At 36.5% G+C, this 19,081-nt stretch overlaps 2 protein-coding genes across 7 annotated transcripts in view; one reads left to right on the top strand and one right to left on the bottom strand.

Moving 5' to 3' along the window:
• The window catches only part of LOC106882190 (organic cation transporter protein), a 114,705-nt gene extending 113,423 nt beyond the window's left edge, over positions 1-1,282 (top strand). For 2 of the 3 annotated variants that reach the window (XM_052971174.2, XM_052971177.2), the window contains 2 exons: positions 855-891; positions 1,161-1,282. The gene's annotated coding sequence lies outside the window, so the exon portion shown is untranslated. The remainder of the gene's footprint in view (positions 1-854; positions 892-1,160) is intronic. The other variant, XM_052971175.2, reaches the window with a different exon arrangement.
• LOC106868908 (organic cation transporter protein) overlaps positions 1,101-19,081 on the bottom strand; it is an 86,084-nt gene continuing 68,103 nt past the window's right edge. For 2 of the 4 annotated variants that reach the window (XM_014914368.3, XM_089358614.1), the window contains 2 exons: positions 18,611-18,762; positions 1,101-1,623 (listed from right to left, as the gene is read on the bottom strand). In XM_014914368.3, the coding sequence (XP_014769854.1) occupies positions 1,593-1,623; positions 18,611-18,762 (183 nt within the window). In that variant the 3' untranslated portion in view covers positions 1,101-1,592. Of the gene's footprint in view, positions 1,624-1,672; positions 2,195-18,610; positions 18,763-19,081 lie in introns of those variants that run through there. The other 2 variants (XM_052971172.2, XM_052971173.2) reach the window with 2 other exon arrangements.

The following is a 19,081-nucleotide window of genomic DNA, read 5'->3' as shown; positions in this document are numbered from 1 at the left end:
TGGTATTGCAAACCATAAGATCGTTTGCATCACAGAACTCCAGCAGTCTGGTTCCCTCCTCATTGCGGGAACCGAAGCCATAGCCTCCATGAATGCCATGGAAGCCCCCTGCATGACGTCCAACATGACCATTGAAATCACCAGCCACAAAGAGAAGGTCCCTGTCATTCGTCAATGAGGTAGTTTGCAGGAGGTTGTCGTAGAATTGGTCTTTCTGCCCATCTGGTAGCCCCGGTTGAGGGGCATAGGCCGAGATGACGGTAGCTAACCTATGATGAAGAACTAGTCTAATCTTAAGTACTCTCTCACATATTCTGACTACTTCGATTACCTTATCAACCCATTTCTCTGTACATACATACATACATACATACATATATATATATATATATATATATATATATATATATATATACACACATATAATAACTGTATATAATATATATCATAATGATATTTATTGTCCGATTTGAAGCAACAATTTTTAAATGTAAACAAATGACTGAAAAATGATGAACTAACCTGAGGCAGAATTGAACTCACAAATCGACGCTTTCGTGGCTCCTTGCGAATCTGATTGGCCAAATGCTCACCCATCATTTTCAGTCAAATTTAGTTAATATATGTTGTCTTGATACAACATAAATAATATATATATACATACAGACACACACTTGTATATATGTACAATAGACTCCTGTACTATTTTTAAAAATTTCACTCACAAGATACCTGCCTGGAATAACTCACACATACATATACTGAGTTGCAGCCAGTTTTTCAAGCTGTGAGGATGTGAACTCTGTTTGACTTCTTTCTCCTTTTCTTCTCTTTTTTCTCTGCCCCTGATGAAGAATTGAATCTGAAACATTGGATATTCCACTCCTTACAGTAAGTTCACTGTATCCCTTTCACTTTTTTCCATATTTTTTCAATTCTTGCCAATGCAGAGCCTGTTTATCATACATATACTCACATATGCATACATATTTACACAAACATACACACATGCAGGTTTGTATGTGTAAGAAAAGACATTGTTATTAGAAAAACAGAAGAAACATTGAACATAGATAAATAAAAAAAAAACACTCTGCATCTAAGAAGATTTTAAAGAAATATATAACTACTCATTTTATTATTTTTTTTATGCATTTCAGTCTGGCAGCTGTGGCAATGTTTGTGCACCACCTATACAGTGTTGGAACACTACATAGGAATTTTTATTGCTTTCATTTGAGTTAAAATAAATTCTATAGAAGATTATAAAATTTCTCTAAAATGTTGTTAATCTTTTAATAATTTTTACAACTCACTTGAAATATCTTTTCCCAATTACTCCATAATAGTATTTTCATATTCAATATACAGTTCACAGCCTCTGAATTATCCTTACTGTTAGACCAAAGATATGTTTAGAAAAATAATTTCAGTTATATGCAAAATCCTGGTAAAAATAATTCCTGTGATAAACATGTCATGAACATTCCAAATTACTAAATTAATTTTGGCTTAATAATTAATTATAAAATTCTGTTTTAAAGCAAAAATAATAGTGTAATCTAACAATAGATTTGTTGATATTTTCCCCATCAATAGCCCTTAGGCTTGTTTGTTCCTGTCCTGTAAAAGAATGGAAAAAAAAAAATTAATAATATACACTAAAACAAAGTAATTTTGAAATTGAAATTTATTTGAAAAGTTATTTTTATAAAAGTATTTTGACTGTGTATAAACAATAAAATTTTGCAGGTGAGATATTTTATGCAGTAAATATTTTAAGCTTTCTAAATGAATGGGTAACAAACTAAGTGCATCTCATTCATTGTCGTAATTCTAAGAAAGGTAGAAGTGATAAAAATTATTAACTTGTCTATAAGCAAGAATATTTAGAAAAGTTCCTAATGTTAACTGTAAAGAATTAAACCTGAATTTCTGTATTCTTATATAAAAATAACAGCACAGAAACAGGATTCTGTCAATATATATATATATATATATATACTGTAAATCCTCTAGTATAATCCGCATTTTTTCCCCAAAACTTAAAGGTCAAAATCCCTAGTGCATACTATATACAAGGTTAAAAATGAAAAATATTTTCTAAGCAATGTCCGAGTCTCTATTTGCTGTCTGGCAATGTTTATTCAGATGCATTTTGTGATGTCGGGCGCGAAAATACCTTAAGCTTAGCCTGAAAGCAATTAAGTCATAAAAGAATCATCCATAACTTGCAGTAAGCAACATTTATTAAAATAAAAGTATTCAGAACACAGAATAACATGTAACAAAAACAATTTGCAAACATATTCACATTCCCATATAACAGTGAAGAATATCACCATTATTGTATTATGCATGTGCGGAAGTGTTTGTTCGACTATGTTCTGCTGGCTTAATTACGCATGAATTGTGATTAATAGTTTAGCACTAAATAGTTCATCTTGCTGTTTGTATTGGCAGTTTGCATCGTTACTGTGGCAAACAATAATTAAATACCGGTATTAAATGTTTGAACTACTAGGGTTTTTTATAAGTGGGACTTAAACCTGTACATTAATCTCCAATAAAACATTTTATACATTACATGCCCATAAAATGCCTCGTAGATCTTATTCAGCTATGTTTAAACTTATATCATATGCTGAAGAGCATGGTAATAGGGCCGCCGGAAGAAAATTTGATGTTGACGAAAGCAATGTCAGGTTATGGAGAAGAAATAAAGATGAAATTAAACAGAAGGCAAGAAGTGGGGAAAAAGCCAAACATCTTGAGCTTTAAAAAATTTTGCTTGAATGGGTAGAGGAAAGAAGACTTGGTGGAACAGTCATTAATACAGTACATTTGAGGCTACAGGCAAAACTCATTGCTAAAAAGATAAAACTTAATGAGTCAGAATTTAAAGCATCACGTGGCTGGGCCAGTAACTTTATGTCAAGGCATGACTTGTCTATTAGGAGGCAAACCCACATTTCACAAAAGTTACCAGCTTATATTGAAGAGAAGTTAATGAACTTTCAAAAGTTTATTATCAAAATGCAACGGGAAAAGGATTACCCATTGTCATTGATTGGTAATGCGGACCAGGCCTCATTAACTTTTGATATGCCAGCAGATAGCACAATAGATTTCAGTGGTACATCGTCAATTACAATTAAAACCACGGGCCATGAAAAAAATCGTTTTACCATCATGTTAGCTTGTATGGCTGACGGTACCAAACTTAAACCTTATATAATATTGTACTAGATGCTTTTAGATGCCACAGAAGTGAAGATAAACTCAAGCATTTAAAAAAAACGTCACAAAACAGATGTTGCTATCATTCCAGGGGGTATGACCTCCATATTGCAGCCATTAGATGTCTCTATTAACAAAGCGATTAAAAACAAATTGCGTGATTTATGGATTGAATGGATGTTGACTGGAGAAAAGTCGTTCACTAAAGGTAGAAGGGTTCGCACTCCCGGTCAGACGTTATTAATGTTATTTCTTTATTTTCTGCAAACAAAGTGCACAAAAAAGCTACACATTTGCATTATGTTATATATACAATAATAATAAAGGACGTTACCATATATATGTTTACAAACCAAGGACGTTATATAGACCTTCTTGATTCAAGTTAGAGAAGGGGTTTGTATTATACACAAAGTTTAGGTTTTTCAGAGGTACAGCCCCCTAAAAATCTCCTGCGTATTATACTCAAGGGTGGACTATACTTGAGGATTTACGGTATATATATATATATATATATATATATATATATACTCTTTTACTTGTTTCAGTCTTTTGACTGCGGCCATGCTGGAGCACCACCTTTAGTCGAAGAAATCGACCCCAGGACTTATTCTTTGGAAGCCTAGTACTTATTCTATCGGTCTTTTTTGCCGAACCACTAAGTTACGGGGACATAAACACACCAGCATCGGTTGTCAAGCGATGTTGGGGGGACAAACACAGACATACAAACACACACACATATACACATATACGACGGGCTTCTTTCAGTTTCCGTCTACCAAATCCACTCACAAGGCATTGGTCGGCCCGAGGCTATAGTAGAAGGCACTTGCCCAAGATGCCACGCAGTGGGACTGAACCCGGGACCATGTGGTTGGTAAGCAAGCTACTTACCACACAGCCACTCCTACGCCTATATATATATATATATATATATATATTGAGTGGCAAGATGGCAGAAACATTAGCATGCCGGGCGAAATGCTTAGAAGTATTTCATGTCTTTACATTCTGAATTCAAATTCTGCCGATGTTGACTTTGCTTTTCATCCTTATGGGGTTGATATATTAAGTAACAGTTGCATACTGGGATTGATCTAATTGACTGGACCACTCCCCCAAAATTTCAGGCCTTGTGCCTAGAGTAGAAAAGAATATATATATATAATAATATATAATATATAATATATATATATATATATATATATATATATATATATATATATATATATATATATATATATATATATATAATTGAGATTCAGTTGAATTAGCACCAAGTCAGTCCAGTATTATCCGCATAGCTCAAAGTAAGCTGAATAAAATCAAAATAAGCAACAGGATATCAAGAAGTGATGCAGTATGACCGTTTCAAGGGGCTCCATTTAACTGAACAATGCAATCATTACATCAATTTAAATGCAGTGCTATCATCTGCTGCACAAATAAATAGAATTTTAAGCAGTTGGACACATTAATATAATTTTTCTCAAACACTTTAACAGAGCAAGAAGATGAAAGAAATTCATGTTGTCACTATTGTAGCTAAGAATAGACTACACTTCCAAGAATAGCATGAAGCCTACTGGGGTCATAGCTTGTAAAGGATTGTGGTTCATCTCTAATTTATTTGTCTTTTTTATCAACTACTAAATCTAAGACTACAGGACTGTGTCTGTTTAGAAATGAAGAGTAAAAGTGAGTTGACAGCTCATGGCTAGGTATGATCATGAATATTGTCATATGTATCCCTTTTCCTCAGGGAGGGAAGAAAACATTAGTAGTAAATTGGATATAAAGTAACTGTCTATAAAAGAAGGTTGGGTAGGGGAGGACTCTAAATCATAATGTTAATTACCAGTTAAAAGGACAAGACACTAATAAAACCTAGGATGTTAATACAGAGGAAATTTTATCTTGGGGTACTATGGGTGATTGTTTATAAACAATATTATGTTGTATAAAAATAAAATTTAAGATTATCAAAAATGATATCATAACCAAAATAGGTAAAATGTATGTATATATCAATTATCAACATTTAAAAAAGAAAGATTACATAGAATCAGTTTAATACTCATCCATGTACTTAATTAATTACTTATTAGATGGTTTCTATAAAGATTGCTCAGGGCATTTACTTGTGGGATGCTGGAAAGATAAACATGCTATCTATATCATATAAATATAAGGCAGGATATGTGTGTGTGTGTAGTTTATGCACGTCTACAAGTTAGCACGCATTTCACTCCAATTTTAGGAGGAGATTCGTCATGACCCTATCTGCATTTTCGTCAACTTTTTCTCTCAGAGGTACTCGTGTATAGCTATAAAAATCGATTTTCAACCATAACTTTTACCAATTTTGAAGTTTGTTGACATGGCGAAGTCAAACTGCGTACGCGCGTGAAGAAGAGGGGGAGATACAGAGTGTTTGCTAGCGTCTAACAAAAAAAAAAATGAAAAGAAAAAGTGGAAGAGGGAGACAGAAAGCGTCTAAGCAAAAAAAATGTTTGTAACCAAGACAGTTTGTTTGCCAGCGTCTAACAAAAAAAAAAAAAAAAAAAAAGGAACGAAAAAGTGGAAGAGAGAAACAGAAAGCGTCTAACAAATCATTTATTTATTTTTAATCGTTCATCTTTCTCCCCCTCTCACTCTCACACACACGCACATATACTACTTTGGGAGCGAAAGAGTTTTGTTTATATTTCACAACAACGATGTAACAAAGAGGTGTATGTAACAATTTGTCAGTGAATTACACAATATAAATGGGTAAAATTTCCGAGGCTTCCACCCCACCCCGACCCATTTTTCGGACCACAAAAAGAGTTTGGTAATTTTTCAGATTAACACCCGCACGATTTCCACTAGGGTGTTACGGTTAGGATTAACGTTAGGGTTAGGATTAGGGTTGGTGTTAGGGTTACGGTTTTAGGGTCAGGGTTAGGGTGTTAGGGTTAGGGTTTAGGGTTAGAGTTAACCTAGATGGGACAGGCCCCTTATTTTTTGGTTAAGGCTGTTGGTAAGTTTTCCTAAGTTACTCCAATCCAGATCCCCAATGCAAACCTTCAGATCAACCTTCTCCTATGCAGATCTCTAATGCAACTTAAAAAAAAAAACAGTCAATGAATGGAAATAACCAATAAACTGATTACTTATGGGATTTCCCAATCAAATTGCCAGCAAACCATCTTCAGCCAAACCAATTTCAACGGATTTCGCTCAAATCTGATGTCCATGTTACTTATTTTGGTTTCAAATAAAGCACTTGAACACTTAATAATCCTAGCTCAATCCCGGGTAGCGCTGGGCTATACTGCTAGTATTAATTATAAGGCAAGAATCAGAAAAAATAAAGATGTGTACATACACACACACATATTTATATATGTGCACACATGCACGCATACACATACACAAATATTTGTACGTTTATATGGATATAGCATAACCATCTAGCATAGACTTAAGTAATTGAAAAGTATCTATTTACAAACAAGAAAAATAACAATTTATAAGGGATAAGAGGTTAATAGGTTATAAATATTTACATGTTTATATGGATATAATATAACTATCACGCATAGACCTAAGTAGCAGAAAAATCTCTATTTAAGAATAGTAACAATTTATAAGGGATAAGAGGTTAATAGATAAGGATATCAAAATAAGAAAACAAAATAATAAGAATTTATGGTCCACTACTGGAAAATTTTGAAAACGACTTATTTGAACTAATAGCTAATATAAATTCAAAGAACACCCACTTAGAAAAAACTTGCACCTGAAGAAGCTTAGAGACTTTATTAAATCATTGCAGAACAAACCAGGAATACTTGTACCAGTGGATAAAACTGGAAACTTATATAGAGTGGCCTATATTACCTATAGAAGACTAATAATGAAAGAACTCAAAGCTAAATATAAAATAACCACGAATGACTATCTATTGGGCATCATCTTAGAAATTAAGGAAATTATGATGGAATATGACTTAGTGGGTAGGACCGAACCCTTAAAATCAAATGAACCAAGGATTAACCTCAAGGAGCATAAAAAGAACTGCCAGGATAATCCTGCTCTCAGACTGATTTTCCGGACAAAGTCCAATATAGGTTGACTTAGTAAATCTATTCTGGATACTATACTACCTGTAATAATTTCTAATCTATCTCTCAAATTATGGGTTGATACAGATGAAATGATATATTGGTTCAAATCCATTGAAAATATACATAATTATTCGTTTATTCAATTTGATATTAACAGTTATTATTTTAGTATATCTCCTATTCTTCTTAACAAATCCCTAAGTTTTGCAAAAAAACTCTCTCTCATAACTAGAGATAAAATTGACATTATTCTTTTAGCCAGGAAGACTATCATAGAATTTAAGGATAAGCTTTGGGTGAGGTCCAATGCCCCTGATAATTTCAATATAGCTATGGGCTTGAGTGATTCGGCGGAAATTACTAACCTAGTTGGTGCATATCTCTTAAAGTGCCTGAATTGCAGGAAGGTTTATATAGAAATAATGCTCTATTTATTATCCCTAGTGACAACAAACTGGTCAGAGAAAGAATGAGAAAAAGAATTAGAAAATTTTTTAAAAGCTTCAACTTAGGAATTATATTTGAATATGGCACACAGGTGGAAAATTTCTTGGATACAACATCAGACATTAACTCAGGATTATGCCATCCCTGTAGGAAACCAGGTGAATTTATGAGGTATGTGAACAAATCATCAAATCACCCCACTAATATTAAAATCAGTAGTCAAAAGTATTTCTAAAAGAATTATGAAATTATCAGCAAATAAAGACATTTTTAATACCCATTCCCACCACTATAATTTTACTTTGTCAAAGGCAGGATACAACCATGGAATAACTTTTCTTAATGCAGAAAGTATAACACCAACTAATAGTAGAAATAACGAGATTTCAAATGCGAGGGAGAATACAGACTTACTTGGATGGGAAAACAGAGCTACTATGAAAGCATCCAACAAACCCATTAATTTAAATAAAAAGATAAATAACAACAGGAAATTAGATGCTATAACCAGTAGGAATATTAGTTTATATAATAAAGATAGTGAGGCAACTGAGTGGATTATGCCACCCTCTAATGATAAAAAAAAATACTAATAATATAGCCATACCTAATAATCAAGTCGTGATTTTGGGAGGCGTTGAAAGAGCTGGTAAATTCTGCCCTTATATATGTAAGAAAATAATGATTTGGTCAGGTATAACGTTCCTTTCAACTGTGCCATATCCACAAATATATATAAGAAATTCATGGCAATTTTAGAAAAAAACTTCCCTGCTTCCCATAGATATAATAGAATATTTTCCCATAAGGCAGTTAGAATCTCATATTCTACCCTTCCCAATATAGGTACCATCATAGCAAGGTTAAATAGAAAGAACATAAAATCGGCAAGAGGGGTTAATAATAATAATAATATTGTCAACACTAGTTTAAACCCCTACAATGAGAATAATATTAATGGAGATGTAGGAATTAGAAACAACAGTACTAACACATCTAATATGTACAATATGGACTATAAATCTAAGGTTTATACTAGTACAGGGATTACTGACACAATGCCTGTTGATACTGAGATGAATTTGAATGATACTACAGTTGAAGTAAGTATAAATAATAACAGAAATAAAATTAACACATGATAGTAGTAGTAGGAATAATAATAATAATAATAATAATGATAATAATAATAACAACAATAATAATAATATTAATAATAATAATAATGATAGGAATATCAATAATATTAATAGTAATAATGCTCCTGATTGCAACTGTAGAGTTCCAAAATGTAATTTATAGATGTACAATCATAACTGAGGCTGGTAACTTTATATATATAAGATGTTTGATAAATATGAAAAAATGTATCAATAACAATTTTTCATCTTTTAGATTCAAACATAAAGCCAATTGTATGTCCTTATCTAGCAAGAATTGGGAACTGAAGGAAAGCGGGATCGAATTTAGCCTTAAATGGGATATAATATGGAAAGCGCAGCCTTATAGAGATAGTCGATACAGGTGTGAGCTGTGCTCTATGGAAACCTGTGAGATTTTTAAGAACAACCTCATTAATAGTAGATTAGACCTAAGGGTATCATGCATGCATTGCGTCACCCATACATTTAGGTATTTTCGAAATTAGTGATTATAGGTGCCATATTTGAAATTAATTTTGGTGTCATATCCGTTGTAAACTTACCCTCTAGCACTAAATATAATAAAATCATAGGATATTATATGATGAATTAAATTGCGTTGCATATTTTATAAGCTATATGTTATGGTATGTGGTGTGCTATATGTAATTACTATCCCATGATAACTCCTGCCTAGTTAGTCTGACTTCATCATATTTTTGGTGATTAAACTATTTTTTTCATTTCTATGATGTTCTACCCTATTGATCATATTATGTATATTTGTAAAGGCTTTTATGTAAGTAAGTCTCCTAATTATATACACCCTAGAAACTATAAAATAATGTATATAATAGCACCTTTAATATTACAACTTATAAAATCTCTTCGGTCTGAATACCTCTAACTGCCCTTGCTATGCCCATACCTACTACTTCTTCTTTTCAGGTTATCTTTATCTCTTCCCTACCTCAAATTTTAATACTCTGTAATAAATGTAGGTTATATGTATTTCTTATTATTTTCTATAAATTCTTATTTTGTTTTCTTATTTTGATACACTTGCCTCTTATCCCTTATAAGTTATTACTGTTCTTAAATAGAGATTTTTCAGCTACTTAGGTCTATGTGAGATGGTTATACTATATTTGTATATGTATATACTAGCTGACGAACCTGGTAATTTCCGAGAAAGTGGGGCTTATCCCTTGGTTCCGTTCTCATAATTGTTTCTCTAATCCAATAACAACAACACAAAGTATGTAGCCCTTAAAACGGTTTTTATGCATTTACAGAGAATACCGAACTGTCTTACAGAGGATCTTGTTTTTAGGAATTTCCAGTAAGTCATGAATACCCAAATTGTGAAGTCAGTTATGTAATAACATGAAATTAGTTACCCAATAGTAAGAATTCAAAGGAAGCAACCCCAAAAAGGGCTTTAGTGCGTTTCCAGAGTATATAGAACATAGGAAGAAATACTAATAAGGTATGTATAATAAAATCATGAAGTATGTTACGTAATGACAGGGTAATCAGATATGTGATAATAACAATTCAAAGTAAATAACTCTGAAAAGGGCTTTTCTGCATTCCCAGAGAATATTACCCTAAGGGGCGCTAGTGTTGGTATATTCGTGAATGAGTCACTAACCGAAATAAGTGGATCTATTGTTTAGGAAAATACTATTTACTTGTTTAAGGGTTGTACTGGATAAATTGTGAAAATAACTCAAATAGTTCAAATACTAAGAAATAAGCATATTCAATTTCAATGTTACCAAATAATTTAGGAAAATGAATGGGTTATTTCCCTTGGCTATACATAAGGATATATTAGGGCAGTGAGCTGGCAGGATCGTTAGGATGCCAGGCAAAATGCTTAGTGGTATTTCATTTGCCGCTATGTTCTGAGTTCAAAGTCCTCTGAGGTTGACTTTGCCTTTCATCCTTTCGAGGTCGATTAAATAAGTACCAGTTATGCACTGGGATCGATGTAATCGACTTAATCCCTTTGTCTGTCCTTGCTTGTCTCCTCTATGTTTAGCTCCCTGTGGGCAATAAATATATATAAGGATCCCTTCCAAGGGTGAAAGCATTATTTCCCTTGGCTTTTAAAATAAAATATATTATATATATATATATATATATATATATTTATTTATTTACGGCCTCAAACATCTCATAATACCTTGCGCTTTAGTTTTGCCCCCTATTATTTATCTTGTTTCTCTCCATGAAATTCAATTGAATTCAGTTGTTGTCTTAAATTCATGCTTATTCATTTTCTAAGCTTCCTAAATTCATGCTACGTTATATTCTAATCACCCAGAATTCATTGCTCTTTTAAAAAATTACGATTTATGCATTGTTGTCTCTCAAATATTTAAAATCTACAATTAAGAGCCCTATCTACTCGCTGGCGGTACCTACCCACCACTACCCATTTTCCTTTATTCAAAAATTCTTATCGCTCCTTAAAATTATGGCTTTTAAGTGTTGATTTCTCAGCCCAAGAATTACAGCGTGATGTGCTGCTTGACTGGTCCCCCCTCTCTCTCTCTCTCTCTCTTTATATATATATATGATGATGATGATGATGATCTTTTCTCCCGCCATGCCTCTGTCTACCCCTCCATCCTCTCTCTCCCCTTCGTAGTTTTTCCTTAAGGTCTTCAGGTTCTGGCTATATATAAATGAGAAACCCATTCTAAATTATCTCGCTGACATACTACGACGAAATACCCAAGATGCAGATAAGATAGAGATTTTTTATTTATTTACGGCCTCAAACATCTCATAATACCTTGCGCTTTAGTTTTGCCCCCTATTATTTATCTTGTTTCTCTCCATGAAATTCAATTGAATTCAGTTGTTGTCTTAAATTCATGCTTATTCATTTTCTAAGCTTCCTAAATTCATGCTACGTTATATTCTAATCACCCAGAATTCATTGCTCTTTTAAAAAATTACGATTTATGCATTGTTGTCTCTCAAATATTTAAAATCTACAATTAAGAGCCCTATCTACTCGCTGGCGGTAACCCGCCCTCCCACCCCCTCCACCGGAAGTTCATTCCTGTCATCCCACCCCTCCACCGGAAGTTCATTCCTCTGCCATCCCACCCCCTCCACCGGAAGTTCATTTCTCTGTCATCCCACCCCCTCCACCGGAAGTTCATTCCTCTGTCATCCCACCCCCTCCACCGGAAGTTCATTCCTCTGTCATCCCACCCCCTCCACCGGAAGTTCATTCCTCTGTCATCCCACCCCCTCCACCGGAAGTTCATTCCTCTGTCATCCCACCCCCTCCACCGGAAGTTCATTCCTCTGCCATCCCACCCCCTCCACCGGAAGTTCATTTCTCTGTCATCCCACCCCCTCCACCGGAAGTTCATTCCTCTGTCATCCCGCCCCCTCCACCGGAAGTTCATCCCTCTGTCATCCTGTCAACCTCGGCTGTCTCCCGGAACCCATCTAGTGGCCTTGGCCATCCTCTCCCCTACCTTTGGGTAGCGCATTAAGGTTGAGAAATGTTTGCAGGTTGTAGGTACTGTTTTGCTTATGAATTCTTCCAATTGCAAGTTTTCTTTTCAGGTACACGACACTGCTTTTCCCCTTCCCAGGCTACAGGCCCACACCCCCAACACCCATACTGTTAGGATTGGCACTCTCAACGTCGGCACGCTGAAAGGTAGATCTGGTGAAATTGTTGAGATGCTTGAACGGAGATGCGTAGATATGTGCTGCATCCAGGAAGTAAGATGGAGAGGAGGTTCTGCAAGGTTCCTCACAGGCAAAGAACACAGATACAAGATTTTCTGGGCAGGGAACACGGACGGGGTCGGGGGCGTAGGAATACTTCTAGCGGAGAAATGGGTGGATAAGGTAATCGAGGTCGTTAGAGTAAGTGACAGAGTACTTAAGATCAGACTAGTGCTTCATCATAGATTAGCTACTGTCATCTCAGCCTATGCACCTCAACCTGGGCTACCAGATGGTCTGAAAGACCAATTCTATGACACCCTCTTGCAAACTACCTCGTCGACGAGTGACAGGGACCTTCTCTTTGTGGCTGGAGACTTCAACGGTCATGTCGGACGTCGTGCTGGGGGCTTCCATGGCATACATGGAGGCTATGGCTTCGGTTCCCGCAACGAGGAGGGAACCAGACTGCTGGAGTTCTGTGATGCAACCAATCTTATGGTCTGCAATACCAACTTCAGGAAACCTGCCAGTCACCTAGTCACCTACCGCTCCGGCAGACACTCTAGCCAAATCGACTACATCCTCGCCAGAAATAGGGAAAGAGGGCTGCTTATAAATGCCAAAACCTACCCTGGCGAAGAATGTACCCCACAACATAGATTAGTAGTTAGCGACTTTGGGATCAAGGCAAAATGGGTGCCCAGAATTAGACAGGCTTGGAGAAGAAGGGTGTGGAAGCTTAAAGACCCTGCAAACGGACAGAGACTTAGAGACAAGTTACTTGAAGCATTTAACGAAATAGAAGGGGATATAGCATCATACAACGTGGAAGACAATTGGAGATTTCTGCGGGACAACCTGTTGAAAGCCACCGACCAGATTTGTGGGTGGTGTAAGGTCCCCTCCCAACCCAGAGTAACGTGGTGGTGGAACAAGGAGGTAGACAGGGCTATTAGACAAAAGAAACAAGCTTGGAAGGACTGGAAGAACGGTGGTAGCAGGGAATTGTACCAATGTGCCAGAAGGGAGGCTAGGCGACAGGTTTATTTAGCCAGAGGGGAAGCAGATAAGGAAAGATTTGCCAATGTTCTGCGCCGTGAGGACCAAAGACTCAAGGTATTTCGTGTTGCAAGACAGTGTAGGAGAGAGAATAGTGATGTTGTAGGAGAGAAATGTGTTCGCATGGATGATGGTACGCTTGCATTAAATGAGGATGCAAAGAAAGAGGTCTGGAGATGCCACTACGATAGATTGCTTAATAAAGAGAATGAATGGGAGAAAGAGAGCCTGCCTTATGTCGACCCAATAGAGGGACCAGCTATCCGAGTTGATAGTACCAGGGTAGATAAAGCAATTAAGAGTATGAAGACCGGGAAAGCCCCCGGCCCATCGGGAATCACTGCAGAGATGCTCAAAATATCTGGCAGTGTTGGCTATAGCCTAGTCACCCGTATTACGAACCAGGTGATACACGAAGGAGTCATACCCTATGACTGGTGTAGCAGCATCATAGTCAACTGCTACAAAGGTAAAGGGGACGCTTTAGATACAAATAATTACAGAGGCATCAAGCTGTTAGATCAGGTTATGAAAGTTACGGAGAGGGTCATAGCCCAACTAATTAGGGAGCGAATCAATTTAGATGAGATGCAGTTTGGGTTCGTGCCAGGTAAAAGCACTACTGATGCCTTATTTCTAGTGAGACAGTTGCAAGAGAAATACCTAGCTAAGGATAAACCTCTGTACCTGGCTTTCGTTGACATGGAGAAAGCCTTTGACAGGGTCCCCCGATCCCTTATCTGGTGGTCAATGAGGAAACTTGGGATAGAAGAATGGCTAGTGAGAGCTGTGCGAGCCATGTACAGAGATGCTGCCAGTAAGGTGAGGGTTGGAAATGAGTACAGCAATGAATTCCGGGTAGAGGTAGGGGTCCACCAAGGTTCCGTCCTCAGCCCCCTATTATTTACCATAGTCCTCCAGGCAATCACAGAGGAGTTCAAGACAGGTTGCCCCTGGGAGCTCCTCTATGCTGATGACCTTGCCCTAATTGCGGAGTCACTATCAGAACTAGAGGAGAAGTTTCAGGTGTGGAAGCAAGGTCTAGAATTGAAGGGCCTTAGAGTCAACCTAGCTAAAACCAAAATCCTAATAAGTAGGAAGGTAGATAAAACACAAACCCCTTCAGGTAGATGGCCCTGCTCAGTATGTAGAAAAGGAGTAGGTAGTAACTCAATAAGATGTACCCGGTGCAAGCTATGGACACATAAGAGGTGCAGCAACATCAAAGGCAGGTTAACTAGCAAGTTAGTTTTTGTTTGTGGCAGATGTTCAGGTGCAATAAAGACTGCAAACAAACAGGAAACAACTTCTATCTCATTCCAGGGTGAAAAACTAGAGGTAGTCGATAGCTTCCGCTATCTGGGCGACCAAGTTAGTAGTGGGGGTGGGTGCACTGAAAGTGTAGCTGCTAGAATAAGAATAGCCTGGGCAAAGTTTAGAGAGCTCTTACCCCTGCTGGCGACAAAGGGACTCTCACTCAGAGTAAAAGGCAGACTGTATGACGCATGCGTACGAACAACCATGCTACATGGCAGTGAAACATGGGCTGTAACTGCTGAGGACATACGTAAGCTCGCAAGGAATGAAGCCAGTATGCTCCGTTGGATGTGTAATGTCAATGTGAATACCCGTCAGAGTGTAAGTATCTTGAGAGAAAAGCTGAACATTAGAAGCATCAGTTGTGGCGTGCAAGAGAGACGATTGCGCTGGTATGGACATGTGGTGAGAATGGAGGAGGATAGCTGCGTGAAAAAGTGCCACACCCTAACAGTTGAGGGAACCCGTGGAAGAGGTAGGCCCAGGAAGACCTGGGCTGAGGTGGTGAGGCAAGACCTTCGTACATTGGGCCTCACCGAGGCGATGACTACGGACCGAGACCTTTGGAAATGGGCTGTGCGTGAGAAGACCCGGCAAGCCAAGTAAGATCGTTGCCAGTGCCCCTGGACTGGTTCTTGTGCGGGTGGCACATGAGATGCACCATTTTGAGCGTGGCCGTTGCCAGTACCGCCTGACTGGCTCCTGTAGGATTTTCGAGCGAGATCGTTGCCAGTGCCCCTGGACTGGCTTGTGCGGGTGGCACATAAAAGACACCATTTCGAGCGTGGCCGTTTTTGTGCGGGTGACACGTAAAAGCACCCACTACACTCTCTGAGTGGTTGGCGTTAGGAAGGGCATCCAGCTGTAGAAACTCTGCCAAATCAGACTGGAGCCTGGTGTTGCCATCCGGTTTCACCAGTCCTCAGTCAAATCGTCCAACCCATGCTAGCATGGAAAGCGGACGTTAAACGATGATGATGATGATATATATATATATATATATATATATATATATATATATATATATAAGGATCCCTTCCAGGAGCCCTATTATCGATTTTTTTCAACAATCTAAGTATGCAATGAGGTTTCCAGACATGAGTTCTACTCATGTGTCAAGTTTTATCAAAATCAATAAAACAATGTAGGAGTTAGCTAACAACTCTGCAAGCACACCCACAGACAGAATTTCCCACATACGTAGAAGATATGCATACATGTGCATAACCTATTAACCTCTTATCCCTTATAAATTGTTATTTTTCTTGTTTGTAAATAGATACTTTTCAGTCTATGCTAGATGGTTATGCTATATCCATATAAATGTACAAATATTTGTGTATGTGTATGCTAGCATGTGTGCACATATATAAATATGTATGTGTATCTGTACACATCTTTATTTTTTTCTGATTCTTGCCTTATAATTAATATATAGATAGCATGTTTATCTTTCCAGCATTCCACAAGTAAATGCCCTGAGCAATCTTTATAGAAACCATCTAATAAGTAATTAATTAAGTATATAAATGAGTATTAAACTGATTCTATGTAATCTTTCTTTTTTAAATGTTGATAATTGATATATACACACATTTTACCTATCTTGGTTATATCATTTTTGATAATCTTAAATTTTATTTTTATACAACATAACAACATTGTTTATAAACAATCACCCATAGTACCCCAAAATAAAATTTCCTCTGTATTAACATCCTAGGTTTTATTAGTGTCTTGTCCCTTTAACTGGTAATTAACATTATGATTTAGTCTTCCCCTACCCAACCTCTTTTTATAGACAGTTACTTTATATCCAATTTACTACTCCTAATCTCTTCCCTCCCTGAGGAAAAGGGATACATATGACAATATTTATGATCATACTTAGCCATGAGCTGTCAACTCACTCTTGCCCTTCATCCTAAACAGACATAGTCCTCTATTTATGACGTCAGAAAAGAACTGATTATTCAAAATCTCTAGTAGAAGCAGTGCATCATGAACAATTGTATCTTTGGTGCTTTTTCTTTGAAAGACATTAGTTATATATAGTTTGTTTATCAGCTAACTTGTCAGTGACTATGTGACAGCCAAAATGATGGCTGCAGGAAGTTATGGCATTCAACAATAGCTACAGAATGCAATAACGATAGTGATCATAGCATACCTTAAGCCAGTTAGCTGTTTGAATCTACACCATTTATGGCTAGTCTTCTTATTGACATACAAGATCTCACGCAAATCACAGAACTGATTCATTTGGCTTAAATATTTTCTTTTCTATCATTCACAATAACAAAACATTTTTTGTTAAAGATAAATAAATATTTTGTATTTGGAACTTCCTATTTTCCCATCTCTCAATCCAACTGTAGTATATATTTTCATTACACTGGTGATAATCAAATCAAAAATATTCTACTATTATATGTCCTTTGAAGAAAGCAAGTAAACTAGCTGACACTACATTTACTCCAAAGCCACAACTGCACCTCATTCAGCCTAACCCAACATGCTGTGCCATACACGGTGCATACCAGTTATTGTTTTTAAAAGTGTACTAGTTCCTTCGTTACAACAGGTGAACCTTTTTACCTTTTATTTTTCAGCTCTTTTAGTCACCAGACTACAACCATGCTGGGGCACTGCCTTCAAGGGTTTAGTTGAACAAACTGACCCCAGTACTTTTTTAAGCTTGGTGTTTATTTTATTGGTCTCCCTTGCCAAACTGCTAAGTTATAGAAATGTAAAGAAACCAACACTAGTTGGCAAGTGGTGTTGGGGTCAAACACAAAGACACACACACAATTTGGTAAATGGAAATTGAAAGAAGCCATTGCATATATATATATATATATATATATATATATATATATATATATATATATATATATATATATATATATATATACTTCAGGATTCTATCGGTTTTCATCTACCAAATTCACCCACAAGGCTTTGGTTAGCCTGGGACTATAGTAGAAGATACTTGCTCAAGGTACCACACAGTGGAACTGAACCTGAAACCATGTGGTGTGGAGTCAAGCTTCTTACCACACAGCATGGCAGTATGGTAAGAAGCTTGATTTCTGGAGAGGACGCTAGTCTATTACAAGTAACTCTCCATGAACGGCTTAGTAGTTATTGCACTTAGCAATGTGAAGTTAGACAATGTAAGATGAAAGAAAAATAGAATGAATGAGAAGAGGGTGAAAGTGAACTGGAGAGGAGGAGGGAGAAGAGAGAGAGAGGAGGATAGAAAGAAAAATAGAGGGAGAAAAGTGGACAAAGAGAATATGAGTGATAGAGAAGAAGAAGGCACATGCAAAAGAAAATGAAAGCTCCAAGAAGTTGAAGTAAGCATAAGAGAGATAGAATTCAGAGGAATTATGTTATATCATGATGCCTGAATTACTGTGGAAAATGGAGTTGAGAAACAGACAGACAGGCAGGCAGGAAGGGAGAGAGAGAGAGAGAGAGAGAGAGAGAGAGAGAGAGAGAGAGAGAGAGAGAGAAGGGTTAGTGTAATAAGAGAAAGTGTTTTCGGATCACTAAATTACAAATTATTATACATACCTTCCCATTAATTCTCCATCTTTTATTGTTTCTGGCAAATTCTGACCTTTTGTCTCAGGAAGAAGTAGTGACAAAAATCCAGCTATGACAGACACAACACCAAACATAATAAATGGTAACGAAGGACCAAATTTGGATGGTATATAGTTTCCCTGAAATTTGATTGAAGCACAATATATTCATTAAATAATTAACATATATATATATATATATGTATATTTCTTTTTTCATTCGGCATAAAAGTTTGGGTTGGCAAGAAAAGTTACGTGCGTTGCACAAGAATGTGAAATAAATAATGCTGCAAGCTATGAAGTAACAATCTAGGAATACAGAAATGTGTTTGGTGGTAGTGTTGATTGAATAAGTGGTAGGTGAATACTCATGCTCTTTTTGCACCACAAAATTCACTTTTCATACACAAAGGAGTGTCATGTCTTTTTTATTATTATTAACACTCCAAAAGCTAAAAGA

The sequence above is a fragment of the Octopus bimaculoides genome, chromosome 10, assembly GCF_046866305.1.
Source record: "Octopus bimaculoides isolate indiv1 chromosome 10, ASM4686630v1, whole genome shotgun sequence".
Classification (NCBI taxonomy): domain Eukaryota; kingdom Metazoa; phylum Mollusca; class Cephalopoda; order Octopoda; family Octopodidae; genus Octopus; species Octopus bimaculoides.
This window is presented reverse-complemented; position numbering and strand designations above follow the sequence as displayed.